Genomic DNA, 25,824 nt, shown 5'->3' on the forward strand with positions numbered 1-25,824 from the left:
TACATAATACAGATAGCTGGAGCAGAGACCAATACTTTTTATAATTACATCAGTAGCATCTCGTAATATAACAGAAAATATAGCGGTCTGTGACTTTCCAAATTAGAAAAAATATTTTTAAAGGGAAAAATTAAATTTCATGTTTTCATCTTAAATCTGTAAGTTAAAAAATGGCTCTGAGCACTATGGGACTCAACTGCTGAGGTCATTAGTCCCCTAGAACTTAGAACTAGTTAAACCTAACTAACCTAAGGACATCACAAACATCCATGTCCGAGGCAGGATTCGAACCTGCGACCGTAGCGGTCTTGCGGTTCCAGACTGCAGCGCCTTTAACCGCACGGCCACTTCGGCCGGCTGTAAGTTAAAGGAAGCCCATAAGTGTGCAAGTGTGAACTAAATTTCAACACACTAATGGGGAGATTAATGAAAAACATCTGACACGTCTCCAATACTTTTGGTTTATTAGTTACATTTTTTGTTCTCTACTGTTTTAAGAGTTATTTACAAACTATTAATTTTTCAAAGGGTCATACTATTTACAAAAATTAAGATAAAATGAAAATACTTTATTTCTTAACACTTATGATATAGAGGTCTAATACACATTTCTTCCAGAGAAATTCATGAGAATGAGTTGAAACGACCTGTATGATTTGAGATGAAATCACCTGACATATTTAAATATCAACTGCATCAAATTTTAATGAATTTCTTCCAACATCTAACAGTTGTGAAACACTGTTGTCGTTTTTGTTTATAGTATTTTTGTGATAAATCTCTCACCAGAATTTCCACATTCTCAGGACAGCTCTTGTTTAAGAACACAAACCACTAAAACCAAATTTTGAAACAATTTTGCTGATGCTATGCAGTGCATACATTAATGTATGTAAGGTAAGGAAACAGAAGTTTCATGTTGACACAATGCCTAACTTTTAACTGCAAATCAATTATTGTTGCAGGTAGCCACAAGTATCATTTGTCAAGGCCTTTACCCACTTCGTAATTATTACTGTGCATATTTATTTATGTACTGGCCTCTATATCAAAGAGTTTGCAGCAAATATTCCTTGTTCAACGACACTCTGAAGAAGAGTCATGAAAATTTATCTACACATTCATATACCAAATCATTTATGTGCAATCCACAGTTCCTTACTCCACCGTCAGAGTTTTTTCTTCCACTTTCTTTGCTTTCAGACCTAACTGAAACTTCCAGTAAATTACTTTTTTATACACTTTGTTTTATTTCTTCATGAGTTCAGTCACTGTGAAAGTCATTATAACAGTTTTACATGACATAAGAATGGCTGACATGAAACTCACTAGACATAATACCATATTTTAACTTTCTGTTTCTAGAACAACATAGTCAGGTTTGATTGTGATTTCTTAACTTCTAATAATGAAGAGTGAAGGCTCATTACAGACCTCAGACAACTTTCAGTCAGTTTTTTTTAATAGAAGATTAACTGTCCGAAACAAGGAGCTCTATATCTGTATCACAATCTAGTTTCTCCAGTTGAATAAAACCTCACTTTAAAAACTGAAGAAAAGAAACATAACTGTTGTATAACACAAACATAACAAAAACATTTTCTAAATTATTATGCCTCTTCTTTGGTGGGAAGACTGATTTTTCTTATTGCCCTAATACTCTTGATTGCAATGCAACCATACCAACAAACACTTTGAAATACAGTTAAGTGTTAGTGACCTTTAGATTAATTAAGGTATGTATACTGTAGCTAGCTTATCAAAGAAAACGCAACAGTGTAAGAAAGGAAATTTTTTACTTACAATACTTCAAAATAGCATGCATTTTCATTTTAGTTTCAGGCAACAACAAAGTGGTTGGAAATGTTTCATAATGTATACTGTAAGTGCATCAGGAAAACATGTGTCTTCCAAGACTAAAATTTTAAACGAAAATTATATTTACGGAAATTCTCTCTAGTAACTTGCTTACTACCATAGACATTTACTGTTATTTACATCCTATCATCAGCTTCCAGACGTTGTTACTTAAGTAGCAAGGTTGCAAGCTGCTGTAAGTGAGACCAGTCCTACAAACCTTACTGTACAATAAATATCAACATTTTTTTCTTTACACAAACTTCACACATTTTCATAACTGTTTTCCATATACCACTATGGATTAATGATGTTGATGTGTACACATCAAATGGCAGGTTAACATTGTACCACACCACCTTGCATAAGATGAGTGAGCAAACAAATATGCGAGCAACATATGGATATGTCCAAAACAAAGAATTTGTTCTACTTCGTCCAACTGACTTTTGGGATGTCAAAGTGCTCCGTCAGACTGTCCAGATGTCGGTTGAATTCCTCAACACGCTGCTTGTGTGTCATAGAAGCCTTCTGCTTAATGCGTTCTTTTTGCTGAAAGAAAAAAAATGATAAGTTATTTGGGTTTCCAAACATTCCCGCAACTTACAACCAATACCAATAAAATGTCATGCCAAACAACTTTGACATCAAATGGCAGAAAAAGTACCCCCTATTACGACATAATTTAGGCAATTCTGCACATAATTCACCACTGATGAGTTGTACTTGAACACAGATTCACTTCTTTGTGACTGTCATCTCAGCACAAAGTTTATGACAATTGTTGGTAATGACTGTGTTCTAAGCTCGTGTAGGTTTGTGTTAATTCAGAGCAAGGAATGCTTCACCTGTGTAAATACTGTACATTGTTTTTGTTATATCTGTGGAGAGTTAATTTTGAAATCCCAAAAACATAAGCTTAATCCTCTTATAAGGAAGTGTTACAGTTTTTACACCTAAAATCAAGTCAGCAACCAGGACAACAAACATTCCCAGTGAAGGAAATACGCAGCCCCATTTTTGTCAAAATAGTAGGCTGAGATTTTAGCTTCATGATTAAAAGGATGGAATCTTCTTCCTTATGATACAAAAGTGAATGTTTATCATGAGCACCATGCTGCTTTTTCTGAGTATTTCTCCAAGGAAGTCAGTTTTTTGTAATGATATCAAGTCTTTTCTGGAGAGTTTCGGCTATGGTTTCAGTGTAAATAACTGGTGCTTGTTCATAGATTCCCAAAATATTAGCCTGAAAACAGTGTCTCTCCACTACTGGAACGCATTTCCTTCTGCTCTGATTGTTCATGAAGTCTATCTGAAGGAGATATATAAGAACTTGAAACTGTTACTCACACTTATCCCATAAAAGGAATACACAAGGCATGTATGTGGAGAGCTAATGGTAACTGAAGTACTTCTCAGCATTCTGGCCACTGCTGCTTTTTACGTGAGTGAACCAACAGACAGGAAAAAAAAACCACAAACACATTATGGTGAAATATGGCCTACTTGGAATGAACTACTGTCACAATTTTATGAATGTTGTGTACACTACTCATGTTGACCCCAAAAATTTATAGCTATTTCCACTGCACATTAAATTGGGTCTTGTCTCAAACTTTTTGGAAGTCATTTGCCCCTGCACAGTGCTGGCTGAATGCACAATGCCAGGAGCATAGTTCAGCAGGTGGACTACAGTGGGGTGGAGGTTGTCACAGGTGGGATAGGTAGAGGGAGTGAGAGGTGGGAGGCAGGAAGAGATGTTGCAGGTAGGTAGCTAATTGCTTCCAGTGAGGCAGCCAGTTTGCTTGCTAGGAACCCAGGGAGGGAGAGTTGGCAGATGAATGGGCTAGGCATATGATCCACGAATTTCAGAGGGGAATGGTGCATGATGAAGGTGACATGGAGAGATGATGATGATGGTTTGGTTTGTGGGGTACTCAACTGCGCTGTTGTCAGCACTGTACAAATTCCCAATCTGTACACAGTCCAATCTAGCTAATTTCACGAATGATGAGGACAACACAAACACCCAGTCCCTGGGCAAAGAAAATCAGAAATGGAGAAGTGAACTGGGAAGGGAGGGGGGGGTGGGAGGAGCAAGTAGGGACAGTCAGTTAACAGAGATTGAGGCCTGGTTGGTTCTGGGAGCAAAGGATGGGTTGTATCCCATCTGTAGTTTAGAAAAGCTGGTGGTGGAGAGAACACTCCATATGACCCACGTTTTGAAGCAGCAATTGAAATCACACATGTTGTGCTACCTGGTGGTCTATTTTGTTCTTGGCCACAGTTTGGTGGTGGCCATTCAATCCGGTGGACAGATGCTTGGTTGTCATACTGACATAAAAAGCTATGCAATGATTTTTCTGATGTAGTGGCCTGATCTGACTTCTGATGCAGTAGAAAAGCCTGTGTCAGGACCAGAGTAGGAATTGTTGGGTGGGTGGATTGGGATATGATGCCTGTGGCAATGGATTGAGAGTAGGAGTAGCACAAGTAAGGATTAGGATGTTGTGTAGGTTGGGAACATGACAGAACATTGCTTTGGGAGGGGTGAGGAGGATCTTGGTTAGGATGTCCCTCGTTTCAGGGCAATTTGATAAATAATCAAAGCCCTGGTAAAGAATGTTGCTCAGTTGTTCCAATCTAGGGCGATACTGGATGACGAGAGGGTAGTGGGGAGATTACGTATGTTTGAGGATATGGCACAGGAAATCTGTTTGCAGACTAGGTTTGGGTGGTAGTGCCTGTCTGTAAAGGCCCTTGCGAGACCATCAGCATAGTGGGCTACAGAATTCTCATATGACAGCCATGTATCACATGCCTAGCCCATGCACCTGTCAACCCCCCCTCTCCACACTCCTAGCGAGCAAACTGGCTGCCTCCTTCTGTGAAATTAGGTGCCTACATGCAACCCCTCTTCCTGCCTCCCACCTCTCCTTCACACCAAATTGACACAACCCCACCCCACAGCAGTTGGTTGGTCGGTTGTTTGGGGGAGGAGACCAGACAGCGAGGTCATCGGTCTCACCGGATTAAGGAAGGATGGGAAAGGAAGTCGGCCGTGCCCTTTCAAAGGGACCATCCCGGCATTTGCCTGGAACGATTTAGGGAAATCATGGAAAACCTAAATCAGGATGGCTGGACGCGGGATTGAACCGTCGTCCTCCCAAATGCGAGTACAGTGTGCTAGCCACTGTGCCACCTCGCTCGGTCTCCACAGTAGTTCACCTGTCAAATTGCGCTCCTAGAACTATGTAGAGGACACAGGCATGTGCGCCATGCACGCACACGAATATGTGGTGTGGTGTGTGTGTTTATTTGTACTTTTAACTCATGGAAGGATTACTCCATAAGCTAAGACGTTTTCTGTCTTTTTTTATTGCACCTGTTGACAACTCAATGCTTCTTTTTGGTGAATGGTCTTCTTAACTCATAAAGTATTTAGATTTTAACAGAACTTTCCTACATAATGAGATGACGTAAGTGTTGTGCCACAACATTACTGCATTAGATCAAGAGGCCCTGTACTCGACAAACTCAGATGCTATTGCTTTGTCTGCTACTAATGCTTTTGACCATCCACTCCTGATCATGATAAGATGAAATCTTGATTTCAATGTACGAGCATTTCATTACGGGTGCTCAGGGTGCCCAAGGACGGTTACAGCATTCCCATATACTTGGACACAAAATCAAAATGTTTGGTGCTATTTTAATGCAGGGTATCACTTGGCTGCTGATGCACCATTTCCTCCAATTCTTCACATTATTTACACAGCCTTCTTTGCAATATTATCCCAACAATTTTAATTTCTTCGTACTTCACAGGTAGTCTTCTGTGGCAGTGATGTTCTACACTTTTATGCTGTCTGCCCATTTCCGTTCTGCCTACATACTCTGGTATGCACTCAGTTTCTGGGGTTGTATTTAAACCATCTGTGACATGTTCCAACAAGGATGCAGAAAATAGATTTGATATCAAGAAATTCTCAAATGCAACAGACTGTCTTGACATCTAGCTTGGATATAACACTAGTTCGATAGATCTGATGTGATATATGAGAATTCTTTATTTAAGACTTCCAATGAGAATATTGGTTTCTCAGTGCTTAAGCCTGCCTGCTGGCGCTGTCAACAACTACAGTACTATGCAAATGACTAGCAAAATCCCTTGTGACAAGCTTCTCTAGCTCCAGCATCCCCAGGAGCCATTTCAAGCTTACTGAAGATAGATTAATTGCTGCACTAGAAGCATTTGTACGGTGTTATAAGAATTTCTAGCTGAAGACATTCCATCCAATAATATCATCAAAGGGAACATAACAAAATGGAGTTCTGCTATATAATTCAATCACTTAAAGAAACATTGAGAGATGCGATCACCACATTGACAATAGCACCAAGACGACAACCTCCATGTCATTTTACATTTGAGAGTATACACTATCGCTCTGCAAATCCTTAACAGTAGAATGTGTGTCCCCAGAGTGATATCGGTCTGTGCATGCCAAAACATAATGACACTGCAACAAATGAAAGCTGTCAAATTATGAGGAGATGCTTAAACCATCAGTAATGGGCAACCAGCATATATCATTCAGAATAGCACCCTCATTAGTGTGAAGGGACCTTGAAACCAATGTAATGATCAACAAGCTGGAATTAAGAAAACCCACTGCATGATCAGCAGGCACCAAAAACGAGGTTAAGATTGAAAAGGAATCTTGTGAACTTCCTAGGTAATTGACCTGGGCTGCAATTCTGTTTATTGGACATAGTTTGCACTTGCTCCTACAGCCCTTTTCTTCTCCTGACTTTGGTCACTGCCAGTCCACTACAGATACATTTCTGGGCTTTCCAAATGGTCCAGTCCTGTTATATGATGGGAGGTAACTACTTTGAGGGTTTCATTTCTTACTCAACTGACCACCACATCCAAACACATTCCAGCATACGAATTTCCAGGATCAATCATTCACCCTGCAGCAGACTGTGCTCTGTTTCGAAACTTCCTGGCTGCTTAAAACTTTGTTCTGCACCAAAACCCCTACCCAGAACTTTGTGTTTCTTGGGTAATGCTCATTGTGGCTGGTCTTTCCAGGCACGACACATGACCCATTGTCACAGCATTACTTCCCATACATTGGGTTGTTTTCATACCAAGACAGTTCATTTGGTAGAGCCTACAGCAGAAAAAAATCATGTGGGCAGGTAAATGTTATGTCCAATAAACTTAATCGCAGAAAGGATGAAGCATCTTGCAATGATGACAATTTTCAAATCATCATCTGTGTTTGACATAGCCAAGTTCTGGCCTCAATTTATTTACAAATCACTAGGTAAATGTGCACTGGCTCTTCCGCTGCATGCTGAAGTTAGTAACTACACAGAGAATGGTGGTAAATGAACACAATGAAGCCCGAGTTCCATTTCGGTACCCAAAGACATTGCTATTTCGTAACATTATATGCTACTTAAATAAATGTAGTTCACATATTGAAATACCTGTGAAAAGGAAGATCCTGAATGTTGTCACTAGAAAATATGGCAAAATATTTCTCAGAAGCAATTTTGTAATGTTATTGCTGCTAATTTCAATTGTAGGAATTTAAATCATGCTTTTGGCTATCAGCCTAACCGCAATCTTAGAAATCTTAACATAATCACAAAAAAATGAAGTAACAAATTAACATAACAACTCATGAAACTTTGGAATAGATACAGAGTCAATTTAAACATGTTGGTACATATTAAAACCATGCAAATCTGTAAATGTAGAAAAAATAGGTGCTACATTAATTGGTTTGTGTCACTAGTTTGCAAATAATCTGCTTAAGCTGCCACTTAACACCCCCCCCCCCCCTTCCCCATTTAGCGTTGCCAACTTCCTTTCAATACTAATACTTAAGTTTAGCCTAAAAAGTTGTTGTAATGGCCGAAGTAACAACACAGAACAAAAATCAGAACTTTATTCGGGACTGTAAATTTTGGAAATAGCTTCCATGCTGTTGTGGTCCTCAGTCTGAAGCCTGGTTTAAAGCAGCTCTCCATGCTATTCTGTCCTGTGCAGCCCTCTCTTCTCCAAATAACTACTGCAACCTTTTAGCCTTCTAAGTCTGCAAACTGTATCCATCTCCTGGGCTCTCTCGGCAACTTTCGTCCACAAACTTCCCTTGATCTCTACGGACATGTCCTATCAACTGATCCCTTCTTTTAGTCAGGTTTTGCCACAGATTTCTTTTATCCCCAATTCTGTTAAGTACCTCCTTGATCTACCAATCAGATACTCAGCATTCTAAAGCCTCCATCCTTTTTTTCACTTATACTGTTTATCACCCACGTTACACTTCTATACAAAGCTACAATCCAGACAAATACCTTTAGAAATGATTTCCTAACACTTAATTCCACATTTGATGTTACAAATTTCTCTTCTTCAGAAACACTTTTCTTGCCACTGTCAGTCTACTTTCTACTTTGGCCATCATCAGTTATTTTAATGCTCAAATAGCAAAACTTATCTTCTACTTTTAGTCTCTCACTTCCTAAAATAATTCCCTCAGCATTACCAGACTGAATTCTATTACACTGCATTACCCTCTTTGATGTTCATTTTATATCATCCTTTCAAGACATTGTCCATTCCATTCAACTACTCTTTCAAGTCTTGCTGTTTTTGACAGAATTACAAAGACAGTGGCAAACCCCAAAGTTCGTATTTGTTCTCCCTGAACTTTAATTCTTTCTCCAAATTTGTCTTTGGTTTTCTTTACTGCTTGCTCAATGCACAGATTGAGTAACATTAGCAATAGGCTACAACTCTGTCTCACTGCTGTAATGTCTCTACATAATGTAATATGATTGTAATACTCTGGCTGCGAGTACCAGCAATGATGCGCTACCGCAATTTTTCTTGTAATTGCTGGAGATAAGTTTGCATACAGAAGTAAATTGAAATGCAGAGGTCAAATTGTAATCCCAATTATCAAGAATAAAAATTTAATTTGTGAAAAAAAGGTAAATATCGTTTACAAACATTTATTCGATGTTGGATCCTTGGACCTTCATAAAAATTATTAGTGTGTTTAGCAATACAGTGCATAGTAATTTCTTCGCGAATTAACAATAGTGGGCGAATCTGCTACTACCACGGTACAAACGACATGCAATATTTTGCAGTCATCTTGTACATCCAAGACGTTCCCTAAGCGACCAGTTTGTTAGTCAGAAGATATCATACTCCCACTGTTAATCGACCTTATCATTCTGAAAGTGTTTCCTGAATAGAAAATCTTACAGTGACTGTGAATACTGTAACTGCTAAGGGGGACGGCGTCTTCGTACGAGTTGTAGCAGTTTTCTCCAACTTGCCTAGCGTTCTCTGAGAAACGGAGAACCAGAAAACACAGACTGCCAACTCACTCCTGCCTATCCCGTTCTCTCCTTACAGCAGCGATGAAGAAAACACATTCTTCTATAGTCAAATTTTTTCACAGATTGTTTGTATTAGACAAATAAAAAATTTTATAATGTATGCATCTAAGCAAAAAATTCAAAAAGAGTTTTTTTTTTTTTTTTTAAATGCAGTACCTGTCTCTATCTGTGTCAAAGTCAAAAGTAAGCAAGTAATTAATTAATAAATTCATTCTTTATGGCGTAGCAGTGCTTCATTTTACTGCCTTCTCAACCACAGCTTCCCTCTCATGCCTCTTGATTCATAGCTGCCGTCTGGTTCTGTACCAGCTATAAACAGCCCTTTGTTCCCTGTATTTTACCCATGCTACCTTCAGACTTTCAAAGACAGTATTCCAGTCAACACTGTCAGAAGCTTTCTCTAAGCCTATAAAGGCCTTTCCTTAGCCTATCTTCTAGGAGGAGTCTTAGGGCGTGTTCCAAACTTATGTTCCGTGAGGTCGGCTTCTACCAGTTTTTCCATTCTTGTGTAAAGAATTTGTGTCAGCATTTTGCAACCATGACTCACTAAACTGATAGTTTGGTAATATTCACACCCATCAAACACATGCTTTCTTTTCTGGAATTTTTACACTCTCCTTGAAGTCTGAAGGTACTTCACCTGTCTATTAGATCTTGCACACCAAGTGGAATAGTTTTGTCATGGCTGGTTCTCTCATGGGCATCAGTATTTCCAACAAATTGTCATCTACTCCAGGGGTCTTGTGTCTTTCAGTGTTCTGTCCAATTCTTCTCATGATACCACATGTCCTATCTCATCTTCATCTATGTCTTCTTCCCTTCCTGTAAAATTGCTTTATAGTTCATTATCCTTGTATAGTCCCCCTATATACAACTTCCAGCTTTCCCTTCTTTGCTTAGTACTGGTTGCCATTTGAGCTCTTGATATTCATGCAACTGCTTCTCTTTTCAACAAAGGCCTCTTCAATTTTTCTGTAGGCAGTCTCTCTTTCTCCCCTATGATAATAGGGAAACATTCCACGTGGGAAAAATATATCTAAAAACAAAGATGATGTGACTTACCAAACGAAAGTGCTGGCACATCGATAGACACACAAACATACACACAAAATTCTAGCTTTCGCAACCAACGGTTGCTTCGTCAGGAAAGAGGGAAGGAGAGGGAAAGAAGAAAGGATGACACATGACACAAGCAGACATATTCAAAGGCAAAGAGTTTGGGCAGAGATGTCAGTCGAGGCGGAAGTGCAGAGGCAAAGATGTTGTTGAATGACAGGTGAGGTATGAGTGGCGGCAACTTGAAATTAGTGGAGATTGAGGCCTGGTGGATAACGGGAAGAGAGGATATACTGAAGAGCGAGTTCCCATCTCCGGAGTTCGGATAGGTTGGTGTTAGTGGGAAGTATCCAGATAACCTGGACGGTGTAACACTGTGCCAAGATGTGCTGGCCGTGCACCAAGGCATGTTTAGCCACAGGATGATCCTCATTACCAACAAACACTGTCTGCCTGTGTCCATTCATGCAAATGGACAGTTTGTTGCTGGTCATTCCCACATAGAATGCGTCACAGTGTAGGCAGGTCAGTTGGTAAATCACGTGGGTGCTTTCACACGTGGCTCTGCCTTTGATTGTGTACACCTTCCAGGTTACAGGACTGGAGTAGGTGGTGGTGGGAGGGTGCATGGGACAAGTTTTACAACGGGGGCGGTTACAAGGGTAGGAACCAGAGGGTAGGGAAGGTGGTTTGGGGATTTCATAGGGATGAACTAAGAGGTTACTGTGGTGTCACCGCCAGACACCACACTTGCTAGGTGGTAGCCTTTAATTCGGCCGCGGTCCGTTAGTATACGTCAGACCCGCGTGTCGCCACTATCAGTGATTGCAGACCGAGCGCCGCCACACGGCAGGTCTAGAGAGACTTCCTAGCACTCGCCCCAGTTGTAAAGCCGACTTTGCTAGCGATGGTTCACTGACAAATTACGTTCTCATTTGCCGAGACGATAGTTAGCATAGCCTTCAGCTACGTCAATTGCTACGACCTAGCAAGGCGCCATTATCAATTGCTATTTATCTTGTGATGCATGTACCGTCAGACCGATGTTCACCAATTATGGATTAAAGTTAAGTATTCCAGAAGCTACGTACTTTTTCTGCTAGTCTCAAGACCTTGTCCTGTTCCAGACCTCACGCCAGCCTGCGTGAGCTTAAACGCTTGCCTTTCGGCCAGTCCACAACAGTTACGAAGGTTAGGTGGATGGCGGAAAGACACTCTTGGTGGAGTGGGGAGGATTTCATGAAGGATGGATCTCATTTCAATCCTTGCCCAAACCCACATCCTTTCGTCTTTCCCTCTCCTTCCCTCTTTCCTGACGAAGCAACCGTTGGTTGCGAAAGCTAGAATTTTGTGTGTATGTTTGTGTGCCTATCGACGTGCCAGCGCTTTCGTTTGGTAAGTCACATCATCTTTGTTTATATATATATATATATATTTATTCCCTTTCACCTATTTCGACATTTGTACTCCCTTTCACCTGTTCCATTTGCCGCATTTTTACATTGCCTCCTTTCATCTAGTAAATTCAGTGTGTCTCGTGATATTCAAGGATTTTGACTAAGCCTTGTCTTTTTGTCTATTTGATCGTCAACTGCTTCCACTATTTCATCCCCCAAAGCTACCCAGTCATCATCTACTATATCCATTTCTCCTGCGCATGCTCCCAGTGAAACTCTCAAATATCTCTGGTTCTTTCAACTTATTCAGATACAATCTCCTTAATTTCCTAGTTTTGTGCAATTTCTTCAGTTTTAATCTACAATAAATGTAATTAATTTAATCAACTAATAAACTGTAACAGTTGCGAGTCACAACTGTGGCTAGAAATGTCTTACAGTTCTAAATCTGGCACCAAAATCTCTGTCTTACCATTATACAATCAACCTGAAACCTTCCAGTGGCTCCAAGGTCTCTTCCATGGATACAACCTTCTTTCACGGTTCTTAAACCAAGCATTAGTGATGATCAAATTATGTTCTGTGTAAAATTATAACAGATGGCTTCCTCTCTCATCCCCCCCCCCCCCCCCCGCCAGTCCATATTCACCTACTACTACACCTTCTCATCTTTTTTCCACTACTGAATTCCAGTCCCCCATCACAATTAAATTTTCATCTCCTTTAACTAGCTGAATGATTTCTTTTGTCTCATCATATATTTCTTCAATCCCTTCATCATATGCACGGTTAGTTGGCATGTAAACTTGAATTACTGTGGTGGATGTTGGCTTCATTTCTACCTCGGCTACAATAATGTGTTCACTATACTGTTCATAGTAGCTTACTCGCATTACTTGAATTACTGTGGTGGAAGTTGGCTTGATTTCTATCTCTGCTACAATAATGTGTTCACTATGCTGTTCATAGTAGCTTACTTGCATTCCCATACTCCTGCATTACACCTATTTGAGCTTGTATTTATATAACACTGTACTCACTTGACCCGAAGTCCTATTCCTCGTGCCACCAAATTTCACTAAATCCCACTATATCTTACTTCAACCTATTTATTTCCATTTTTAAATTTTCGAACCTACATATCTGATAAAGGGATCTTACTTCAACCTATTTATTTCCATTTTTAAATTTTCGAACCTACATATCTGATAAAGGGATCTAACATTCCACACTCTTGACCCATAAGACACCCCCCCCCCCCCCTCCTGACAACACCACCATCTAACAAAGTTCCAATCCCAAGATTCAAATGGGGGACTATTTTATCTCCGGAATATTTTACCCGAGAGGATATCACCACCATTAGACCACACAGAACAGTGCCCTTGGTGAAAAAAATGGCTGTAATTTCCTATTACTTTCAACCATTCGCAGCACCAGCACAGCAAGGCCACATTGGCTGATGTTACAACACCAGATCAGGTAATCATCCAGACTTTTTCCCAAGCAGTTACTGTAAAGACCACTGCCCCTCTTCAGGAACCACATATTTGGACTCACAACAAACATCCTCCACTGTGGTTGTATCTACAGCATAGCTACCTGCATCACTGAGACATTGAAGCCGCCCTATCTCAACAAAGTCTGTGGTTCATGGGAGAAGGGCTGGGCGACACAACTTCCATAAACATCATAAATGAATTAATTCCTCAATCCAATTCCTCCTCCACATATATTCAAATAAATAAGAGTTAAACATATTTTTGCACAGGTTCGTTCCATGCAAGGGGCACCTTACAGCAAACTGTGCCCCACTTTAATATTAGTGTATGTATGTACCTGTGTCTGGAGCTCCGAGTTCACAGTCAAGTACATGAAACCATCAGAGAGACACTTGCATGATTGGACACAATATGAAATTACTGTTGTGCCATATAACGTATACTATTTTTATCACATTGAGAAGCACATATTTTGTTCTTTTCTGAACAACTTGAACGAAGCACTTCTCACTTTCTCTCCATGCTGCCAATTCCCATTCATCGGAAACATTATTATTACTTCTTCCAAACTTCCTCTTTCCAAACACAGATCCAACAGTCTCTACATTACAACAAACGCCCCAAAGTCCATCACTATTTCTAAAGCAATCCAAAACAAACTTTGTGGCAGAAGTGCATGAAACTCCCTTTCTTTTGTACATATTTTCATTATTTGTTAGGTCGCAGTGATAAGGGAACTGGATAGTATGCATATAGATTAATGAAAAGAGAACTGTATTGTTAAAGGAGTTCCTGGATTTTTTATATTAGTGGTAGAGATCATGTGATAGTGTTCGTGTTACAAATGAGGCCTCTATTCAAGCTGTTACATGTACGCAACAAGAAAATGTGAGAAACGTGAATTTTAGCATACAAACAGTAAGTGGGTTAGAATACCTTCCTGATCTCATTCCCTTCCCTAGATGTGAAGTGATGCTATTAATATGACACAGTGCGAGCTGAAGTGATGATAGTGTAAATGGGTTTCAATGGTTACGAGATAGTGCAAAGGGCAATGTGTCACGATGGGTGAATTAGACGTCACCAAAGTGTAAACACTTGAAACGGTATTAATATAGTGTATGAATCACAGTTTCACTCCAAAAAACAGGTTCTGCACGAAATGTTTTCAGCCAATGAAGCTTGCAGCACAGTGGGTGCAAAAATGTAGCACCCCTTTCTATACTGAACAGCTGCATAGCTGCTGCCACCAGCATTGCAGAGAGTAAAGCTGTGTTTCTGTATGCCAAATGAGATACTACAGACGAGATATTCCAGAAAGCCAGAATTTTAGGGCACCTGGTGTTTAGGGCACACTGCAGAATCTTGGCCTCTGCTGCAATGGGACAAGTCAGCATTCACAGACAGGAAAAGACTGATCTCCCCCCGCCAAAGTCTATACCCTGACAAAATACAGGTTGGCAATGCAGAACATATAGCTGAACACTAAGCTGGCACCCGATACAGCCACACCGGACAGTCCACAACTTCACACTGTGGTGAGTGGTCACAAGCAAATCCCAACCAAGCCAGTTCTCTTAGGTTGTTCGCAGATGATGCTGTAATTTACTGTCTAGTAAGGTCATCCGAAGACCAGTATCAGTTGCAAAGGGATTTAAAAAAAATTGCTGTATGGTGTGGCAGGTGGCACTTGATGCTAAATAACGAAAAGTGTGAGGTGATCCACATGAGTTCCAAAAGAAATCAGTTGGAATTCGATTACTCGATAAATAGTACAATTCTCAGGGCTGTCAATTCAACTAAGTACGTGGGTGTAAAAATTACGAACAACTTCAGTTGGAAAGACCACATAGACAATATTGTGGGGAAGGCGAGCCAAAGGCTGCATTTCATTGGCAGGCCACTTAGAAGATGCAACAAGTCCACTAAAGAGACAGCTTACACTACGCTTGTTCATCCTCTGTTAGAATATTGCTGCGCGGTGTGGGATCCTTACCAGGTGGGATTGACGGAGGACATCGAAAGGGTGCAAAAAAGGGCAGCTCGTTTTGTATTATCACGTAACAGGGGAGAGAGTGTGGTAGATATGATACACAAGTTGGGATGGAAGTCATTAAAGCAAAGACGTTTTTCGTCGCGGCGAGATCTATTTACAAAATTTCAGTCACCAATTTTCTCTTCCGAATGTGAACATATTTTGTTGAGCCCAACCTACATAGGTAGGAATGATCATCAAAATAAAATAAGAGAAATCAGAGCTCGAACAGAAAGGTTTAGGTGTTCGTTTTTCCCGCGCGCTGTTCGGGAGTGGAATGGTAGGGAGATAGTATGATTGTGGTTCGATGAACCCTCTGCCAAGCACTTAAATGTAAATTACAGAGTACTCATGTAGATGTGGATGTAGAAATACTCTAACACTAAACACCTCACCCCCAGAAGTCCAGGTATGGACACATGAGATAGAATTCCTGAGGAAGGAAATGAACAAGAGCACCTATGCAAACATGACGGAAACACAAAACATGTCCAGAAAACAGGCATGCACAAGCTGTAGCACGTCTGTGCCCTACAAACCAACACATGCCAAATGCGCCAGCTCCTCAAAAAACCTGCACAGAACCAAAACTGGCTGTGCCACAGTGCCACCTGAAGCCAATGACACTGACGAACAAGACACCACAAACGCCTGCAGCCCTCCACCTGGAACGGGGTGCAAACATGCAGAAGTCAGCAAATCCAGCATGTATACCAGTTCACAGCCTAACTTTCAAGAGAAAAAACAAATTCAATGCTTTCGTGGATGCTGACAGTGACAAAGACTCGGACTTCGAATCAGGTGACAAACAACAGTCACACCAACCAGACGACACACCACCTCCACCCCCACATCAGGTACACAAACAATACATCAACTGCTTCAACGGACATTCAATGTGAATAAACACCAGTCGAAATCTAGACTCCCACCACTGAAAGTCAATGACAGCCCACAGGCACCATAAACATCAAAAATGTTCCCCCAATAGTAGTTCACCAAGTTGTTGAGTACACTAAACTCGACAGGGATGTCAAAAGAAAAATCCCCCCCCCCCCCAAGGGGGCCATCTTCAAAGGGGCTCAAAATATTATCTCGAGTCGCCAGAAGACAACTATGAAGCGGCAGCCTTTGTAATGGAAAAGGGTATAGCATATTTCCAACACCTAGACAAAAAAAGGACTAAACATGATCACACACAGCCTCCAAGCCCAGATCCTAAACGAGGAATTGAAAGAGGCAGACAAGGAAGGCTACAGTCCAAGCAATGTCCATCAGTTAAAAGAGAATCCCCAGTTCTGAAAAATTAAAATGAGAGCCAATATAAAATAACCCCCTCCCCAAAGGCATGGGTGGTAAAAAAGAGATAAAAACAGTGGTTCACCCTTTACACCAAAACCACTGTTGAAAATTACCGCAATGTCATCACTGCCTCACGCACACAGGCAATTATTGCAACATGATAAGACATTTTTTTCTTTGCATAGGTCTCCATGTCACTAAAAGACCGCCAAAATGTGTGTTATATGCAGCCAACCACCCTGCTTCTCACAAAGGCTGAGCCAATCTCATGAAGTATATGTGTCCTGTCTGTCAGCCAATAGAGCGACAGCCACCCCAGCACTCATCCACAACAAACATTAACCACAAAACAAAACACCCCAAATGTGCAAGAAGCTGAAGAAACACAGAAGGCACAAATACCCAGAGCTGTGGAAAACATGCCGCAAGTGAGTGTGAACACATAAGAAGTGCAAATGAAAAACACACCCCGAACAAAAACAAATATACAAAATGCATGGCTGCAGGAACACGGGAGAAATCAAAATAGCCACCACCTGTACAATGTGTGCCAGAAATGCAAGAACATGCATGCACCAATATACTTATAAAACCACAGGTCCACCTGGACATTGCCACTGACAAACAGGCAGAGGCAGAGACCACCACCACCACCACACATTCACCTCACTGCCACTCATTTGTGCGGGCAGTAATCTCACTTGACACACCAGAAGCAAACACTACACAGAGAACACTACTCAGCAAAACACAGTTCCACCACAAACAAGCAATAAGGAGTTGCACTTAGAAGCGCTGTGGGAGATGATAAACACGATCTGTGCCCTCGAGCAAGACACCAACATCGTCGCAACAATCATAAACACTGAAAATTTATAATGTAAGATGTTGGATGAAGCAGAGAAAACACAAATCAGCCTAAAGGTCTCTCAAAGCTTTCACTTAAAAACAGCATGCGGAGAAAAACTGAATCGAGATCTAATTCTTTGCATCTGGAATGCAAACAGAATTAACAACAAAACAGTGGAACTTCAGACATTCACCTCAGAGCATAATGTGGACATACTGCTTGTTGCGGACACACACCTCAGACCCTGCGCTTCTTTCAGACTGTGAACATCACTGTCTACTGAACCAACCGACAAACCAACAAGGTGACTGCATTACTGTTTTACTCAGAAGATCGATACCATACAATATGATAATCGTGCCTCCAGCATAAAAAATGTAAGTCACACTAGCATCCATCAACACCGAGAGAGGCAAACTGACGCTCATGCCAACATATCTGGTCCTAACAGGCAGCTCCTTGAGGATGATCTCAGATAAATCTTAGACAGGCCCCAAAATTGCAATTGGTGGAGATTTCAGCACAAAAAACCCAAAAGGTGAAAAGCTACTGCACCTCCTTCTATTACATCAGTGACAGCCCCAATGACACAACATACATCTCACTTGGTGCAGGTGACAGACCAGATGTCCTGGACATGTTATCAATAAAAACATTGGTGACAATGTGACGTTTGACCAAGTCCAGGGTCTCACATCAAACTACAGGTCAGTACTACAGTAGCCAGGTTCTGCAGGATGAACCTCCCGGCCGACTTTCCGTGGAAAGATACATACATATGGATTGGGAACAGTACCGCAGTGTCCTAACACACACAACCAACCCAACAATAGATCTAACATAGATGGAAAAGTTGGACAACTGTCAAATCACTCATAAAAAAGATCCAAGATGCCATAAAACATGCCAGAACAACAGCATTCCCATGTTATTGCAAGCCAGGACTACATCCTGCACCTCCGACAGGATGAGTCAGTGCCTTGACATCAGCTGCTAGTCTGACCACAGCAGCCACCGAGGCAACAGGGAGGATGTCATATACCACAATGATACCTGCAGCAACATGAACAAAAGTGGTGGAGTGTGGCACCTGCAGCACAGAACCTCACACCTTTGCATCTTACACCTCACCAATAGAGGACAGTTGGGTACCGCATGGCCTCGGCTCTTTTCTGACCATGACCTCCAAAGTCCACCAATTGTTCTTGTATATAAAGAATGATCACAGAGATAACAAATCTATACCATACATCAATACACACACAACCAGCAAATCCGATGGAGTTGATTCTATCACCTTGGCACACCACGAAAAAACGTCTATTTTTTGTGTTGCACTGGGACTATGGTGGCCAGATTTTTCTCAGGGGGAAGAGTTAAAACTGAATAAAACACAGCCATCCTCAGTGCCTTAGACAGGTCACTGAACTCACATATTGGCCATTCCTGGACAATGCATCTGCCAATACAGCAATTCAGCAAAAGTCTCCGGTTCAAGATGGCAATGACATGGGACATCTACCAGCCTCCAAGAAGTTGACAAGGAAATGCAGTCCCTTCTGCGAAGTCAATGTGGAGCAGCTGCATTTAAACCTCTCCTGGACCAGCCACCATTACCACCTAGCTGGGCAGTACAGCTGCACCAAGTCTGTGTCAGACACAGCCTCTGAGATCATATCTTAACTGTGTCACCACCCTCACTTCTGCAACGAGTTCTGAACCAATAGCCGCTGCTTGACTGCCCAACCCCAGACACCTGGCAGCCAACGCCGTCATCATCTCTAGTGCACCTCTCCTCTTCACCAGAGTCCACCAATTGCCTGCCTCTGTTCCCTAGTCCCAAGCCAGGCCCTGTGCAATGCGCCACAACCTGTTACAAGTGAGAAGACATCACTCCCCCTCCCCCATGTTGTAATCAGTACTTGACCACTACTGTCGACTCAGCTCCTAGTGTAGTAGCAATGCTAACTCAGTTTGCCAGGCTCCTAGCAGCGCATGTAAGTCACATGCTGCATCTACCACACTCCCTGCTACAAGCTGGAACAAAATGAAAGAACGTTAAACCATGCCAAAAATGAGTGCACACTGAGATGACTGTTCAAGCTGTATGAATTAGTAAAGAATTGTTTATGTTCACCATTTCTTTATCTACATCTGCCACAGCATTACTCCCATCTCACCAGTTATCGAAAGCAACCCAAGACATCACAGGTGGGGATCGAGCCCACCCTGACAAACAAGAAGACAGCTCCTACCACCCAGTAGCAAGTTTCGCACTCCAGACCACAACACCAACGTAAATTTCAATATCCACATCTCTCAGAAAATTATGTACACAAACAAACCCAATACATGCTTAAACCCACTTTTAGAATAAACACACACACACACACACACACACACACACACACACACACACACACACACACACACACACACACTCCCAATATCCCTTTCAACCCTGCTGCATAACCATTAAACTCTACATTATGGCTCAGCGTTAAACGTTGAAGCAATCCATGTACGAAGAAAAAGAATTGGAAACAATAGTGGAACCCTCTGCAATAAATCCTTCAATTAAACCAACCAAATCTATTTAGTACACCTCCCACCACCCTAAAAACTACATCAAATACAACACGTCCTCCCCCCCCTCTCCCTCTGGCCCTGCACACCTATGTTCCCACAAGACAATCATTCCTCTCATGCTTAGCCTTCCTGAACAGGAGTCATCAATTCTTGCAACTATCCTCGACCCCCTGTTTAAGGCTCTCCTATACTGTACCATCTTTGAACAAACCTCATGACAAAAAGAAAACCAAACTAAAACACACCTATCACCGACACCAATTTCTTGCAAACAAAGCCAAATAGATGAACAATACAGCAATAAGAAGTCAACAAAACAATATCTACCAGGCCAACCAGATTTTTCAAACCAGGGAACTCCAAGTCTTATCATGGCGGCACCGCCACATGTCCTGCTCTCTGGTTCAAGAAGCAGTGACACATCAACTACTTCCATTCGTCGAACTGATGGCACTGCTCACATTCTGTCATGAGGTATAAAGAAATTTTAGTCACAACTATGTCCTAATCCACAGTAGCACTAACAAATTACTGTTAAATCAATGGTTAGACTCATACCTAGCATCAAATGATGAACACACAAAATTAACAATTGTGAATAGGATAGTTGCTACTCACCCTACTTCAGCCAAAAAGGCCTTTGTCAAAAACAGACAAAAAAATACACACACACACAAATGCAACACACACATTACCACAGTCTCTGGCAGCTGAAGCAAGACTGCGAGCAGCAGCACATGACGGGAGAGGTAACCAGGTGGTGGGGTAAGGAGGAGGCTGGGGGAGGTAGGAGGAGAAACAGCTGGGTAGGGGGTGGGGGACAGTGCTGCTTATGGGAGCATACAGTGACGAGGTGGAGAGAAGGTAGGACAGCTAGGTGCAGTCGTGAGGTTAGACAGAGGGTGGGGTGGTAGAGGAAAAGGAGAGAAGTAAAAAGAGAGTGTGTTGGTGGAATAGAAGGTTGTGTAGTGCTGGGATGGGATAGGGAAGGGGCTAGATGGGTAAGGGCAACAACTATTGAAGTTTGAGGCTAGGAGGGTTATGGGTACATACGATAAATTGCAGGGGAAGTTTCAAACTGTGCAATCCAGAAAAGCTGGGAAGGATCCGGATGGCACAGGTTGTGAAGCAGTCACTGAAATGAAGAACGTCAAGCTGGGCTACATGCTCACCAAGAGGGTGGTCCAGTTGTTTCCAGGCCACAGTTTGTAGTGGCCATTCATGCAAACAGACAGCTTGCTGGTTGTCATGCCCACATGGAATGCAGCACAGTGGTTACAGCTTAGCTTGTAGATCACACAACTTTTTTTTACAAGTAACCCTGCCTTTGATGGGATAGGTGATGCTTATGACCAGACTGCAGTAGTAGTAGTAGTAGTAGTAGTAGTAGTAGTAGGAGGAGGAGGAGGAGGAGGAGGTGGTGGTGGTGGTGGTGGTGGTGGGAGGATGTACAGGACAGATCTTGCATCTTGGTATATTATAGGGATATGAGCCATAAGGCAAAGGGTTGGGAGCAGGGGTTGTGTAGGGATGGAAGAGGATATTGCGCAGGTTTGGTGGGCAGCGGAATATGACTGTGGGAGGGTTGGGAAGGACAGTGTGTTGGACGTCCTTCATTTCAGGGGATAACGAGAGGTAATCTAAACCCTGGCAGAGAATGTTCTCCACCAGAGTCAGTCAGTCAGTCTCTCTCTCTCTCTCTCTCTCTCTCTCTCTCTCTCTCTCTCTCTCTGTGTGTGTGTGTGTGTGTGTGTGTGTGTGTGTGTGTGTGTGTGTGTGTGTTCTGCGACTCGGCATCTACGTTATATGGTGAGTATCAACTATCCTTTTTGTAATCTTGTTACATTCCATTCTGGATTACAAACAAAATTAAATTCCATAAAGGGACAAACTTCAAACGATGACCTAACAATCCCAAAACCAGAAACAAATCAGCAGCCAATAACTACCAAGATTAAAATAACCATCCGCCACGCCGCCGCCACCACCACCACCACCACCACCACTAACAACAACAACAACATCAAGTACTACAGAGCAATAAGCCCAATGCCACACTACCATTATTTACAAACAAATTAGGAACATGAACACCACATACTTCAGTGCACCACTGTTTATTCCACCACGACCCCTTATAACAATGATCCATTTCAGAGACACTGTGCCACAGTGATGTAGCACAACGTAAGCTACATCGCAGGTCAAACCTGACTGGTGGTATTGCAATTTTCCGATCATATATAAATTGACAATTATGCATACAATTAAGGGGCATTTTACAAAACATTCAATAGAATACTGAAATATGATGTACAAATGTTGAGTATAGTATAGCACATAATGTATGTATCTGCACTTCTAAACATTTGTGTGTCTGTACTGTGTAAATTTGCATGTTAATAACATCCATACAATTAATATTGTTTATGGATGGATAAATTAATAAGTAAATAAATAAAGAACAGCTCATTTGTAGAGAACTACTACTTCAATTTCTACAACTATTATTTACATTTTCAAGTATTGCAATTTTTCCATTTCAACACATGAATAAGATCAGCAAAAATGAAAGAATTCTGCTTCTTGGATATATGATGGCAGATCATGTATAAATACAACACAAAATAACAATACCGGTTGCCATGGTACACATGTAGTGATTATTCCCAGTCTGAATATGCTGTTTGCACTGTGTACTCTTTCCGGGTTTCTTAATGAAAAACACTACAACATTTTCTCAAACTAGCAGTTTGAAGATACTGTCAGCATAAAATGATAATTATCTGATTATATGAATTGAGAACAGAGAGTACATACTTTGATTAAATGGGAGCATGCTTTCATGTACACTGGAACAGAAATGAAGTCTTAAGTTAAAGTGGAGAAGAGGTTGTCACACAGGGTTCTGCTCATGGTCAACTATTTTCCTTGGTACACATAAATGACCTTCCACTGAATATTGTAAGGGATTTAATAGTTTGTGACGATACAGTAAAAAAAATTGAAATCTGAACAATAAGTTCATCCCCCCCCCCCCCCCCCATGAACCACGGACCTTGACGTTGGTGGGGAGGCTCGCGTGCCTCATCGATACAGATAGCCGTACTGTAGGTACAACCACAACGGAGGGGGTATCTGTTGAGAGGCCAGACAAACGTGTGGTTCCTGAAGAGGGACAGCAGCCCTTTCAGTAGTTGCAGGGGCAACAGTCTGGATGATTGACTGATCTGGCCTTGTAACACTAACCAAAATGGCCTTGCTGTTCTGGCACTGCGAACGCTTGAAAGCAAGGGGAAACTACAGCCGTAATTTTTCCCGAGGGCATGCAGCTTTACTGTATGATTAAATGAGAGTAGCATGGAGAGCTGTATCAAACCAGTTGACTGATCTGGCCTTGTGACACTAACCAAAATGGCCTTGTTGTTCTGGTACTGCAAACGCTTGAAAGCAAGGGGAAACTACAGCCGTAATTTTTCCCGAGGGCATGCAGCTTTACTGTATGATTAAACGAGAGTAGCATGGAGAGCTGTATCAAACCAGTCTCAGGACTGAAGACCACAACAACAACAAAGTCCATCACTTTTATCACAGTTGATCAGTTCTTAGCAGTTACACACATGACAGCATACTTGTCAAACTTTTCTGTTTATTCCGTCACATATACACAGGCGCCCACAAAACTGAATTCTACATGACAAAGGGCAGATTCTGTCTTAATTGTTCTACAACAGAACATACAACACGTGAACAACAGAACTGAGCAAGCAGATACATACCATTTTTTCCTGCATCTTTAGAAATGCCAATTCTGCCTTTGTTCTTTTAACTTCATTTACTTGCTTTTCTTCCTTCGGTACCTCTATAATTTTAGGAACTTGTTCCAACAATTTCTTCTGATCCTTCTTTTTCTTTTTCCTGATATAGGACATGAATATTAGCAAGCAATTCTGCAGTTACCTAAATAGCCTTTCACATGTGGGACACTTTATTACATACTCACTTTTTCACACCACCGTCCCCTTTTATTTTCAATGGGCCTTTCGCGACAACTTCGTACTCTGACATTTCACAACTTTGCGCTTATACCACACGTCACAAACTGCTTACTCGTTGGTAAACTGTACGAACAATCGAGAAACAAACTCCACAACCAAAGACATTCCGCCGATACAGATGTTATCATGGATGTTAGGCCGGTATTACACTATCAAATTTCTTTGTCCAATATCTTTGTCAAAGATATTTGATAGTGTAATAGGGATCTTTGACAAATGTCGTCCAATATTTGATCAAATCTAGGCCGAGGCCGTATATTTGATCAAAGAAATCGCTTGTCTTCTGTTCACTGCAATGCGATATGTTACCACGCGGAGCGCTAGCATCGCTGCAACGTTCTGTCGTCTGTAGTGTTTTTATAACCATTGCCGGTAAATACAATTGGTGTGTGCCGACAACTACAGAATTAATAGAGATGTCTGAAGCTTATGAGGCGCTTTACAACGTGAGGCACCCTGAATACAAAAATAGATTAAGAAGATTGGAGACCTAACCTGACCTAACCTAACCTAACATAACATAACCCTCTCCTGTAGCAAGGAATCGGAGTGTTATAGTGAGCCTGTCTTCTGAAGATGTAACAGTTCTTAAGTGAAAATTGTGCTTTGTGATATGAGGATACACTTCATTGAGCACATACAGAAATGTATGCTCATCCATTCTTAAGTAATTGATGTACGACTTGACGTCTTCCACTGTAAGCTCACGTAACAAGTTTTGTTGAATGCTTTTATCATGTCGTCGTAAAACCCACGGCTTCACCCAGATTAGATTAGTTTTTCGTTCCATAGATCCGTGCTGAGGAGATCCTCGTGGATTTGGAACATGTCGATTTTTTTTAAGCTGAAATAAAAATACTAATAGTATGAATAAATACATCATTTGTTTCTATTAAAAATTTCGCCAATGGAGTAGAAGGAGTTGGCCAGTAGTAAGTCTTTCAGGCTCCTTTTAAATTGATCTTTATTTCTAACTAAATTTTTTGTTTCCTGGCAAATTATTGAAGATGAGTGTTCCTGAGTAGTGGACCCCTTTTTGAACTAAAGTAAGTGTTTTTAAGTCCTTGTGCAGATCATTTTTGTTCCTGGTATTGTATGTATGAACTGAGTTGTTTGTTAGATAAAGAGATATATTAATTACGACAAATTTTATTAAGAAGTAAATATACTGAGAGGCAGTAGTTAACCTGCGAGCCGGAAGTATAGTGAGACTCTGTCATTTGGGCCTACGAGAGTTATAGTTATTTTGTTTGTTTGTTTCTCATGCCTAGATAACTGTACAAACATATCGTTGCATGTATTGTAATAATCATTACATATAATGATCCACATGCAACAATATCTCTACGGTAGTATCTAGGCATGAAATACAAAACAAAAAAAGCTAACCTGCAAATCTCGTACGTCCAAACGACAGTCTCACTGTACTTCTGGCCCGCCAACAGTTTCATTTTCTTTCTTATTTTCCCCCAGTACCAATGCAAGAATCTGAAGTACCCAGTTCTTTGAAGAGGTTTCTGCAGGAGGTCCGTGAATTTACTCCACAAATAATACGTATTACACGCTTTTGGACCTTGAAAACTTCTGTCTGACTTCAAGATTTACCCCAAAATATTATCCCATATGACATTATGGAATGAAAGTATGCAAACTTTTTCATTTTTATGTTGCCTATGTCTGCTAACACTCGAATTGCAAATACAGATTTGTTAAGGCGTTTCTGCAGTTCTGTGGTGTGCTCCTC

The 25,824-nt window shown here is 41.3% G+C and overlaps 1 protein-coding gene across 1 annotated transcript; it reads right to left on the minus strand.

Annotated features, from left to right (window-relative positions):
• Positions 1-24,190, minus strand: LOC124776348 (protein FAM32A). The gene is made up of 3 exons (XM_047251298.1): positions 24,026-24,190; positions 23,802-23,940; positions 1-2,409 (listed from the first exon to the last, which is right to left on the minus strand). The coding sequence occupies exons 1-3, from the start codon at positions 24,088-24,090 to the stop codon at positions 2,287-2,289; spliced, it is 327 nt and encodes a 108-aa protein (XP_047107254.1). The 5' UTR covers positions 24,091-24,190; the 3' UTR covers positions 1-2,286.
• Positions 24,191-25,824: the final 1,634 nt, after the last annotated feature.

The sequence above is a fragment of the Schistocerca piceifrons genome, chromosome 2 (genome assembly GCF_021461385.2).
Source record: "Schistocerca piceifrons isolate TAMUIC-IGC-003096 chromosome 2, iqSchPice1.1, whole genome shotgun sequence".
Taxonomy (NCBI): Eukaryota; Metazoa; Arthropoda; class Insecta; order Orthoptera; family Acrididae; genus Schistocerca; species Schistocerca piceifrons.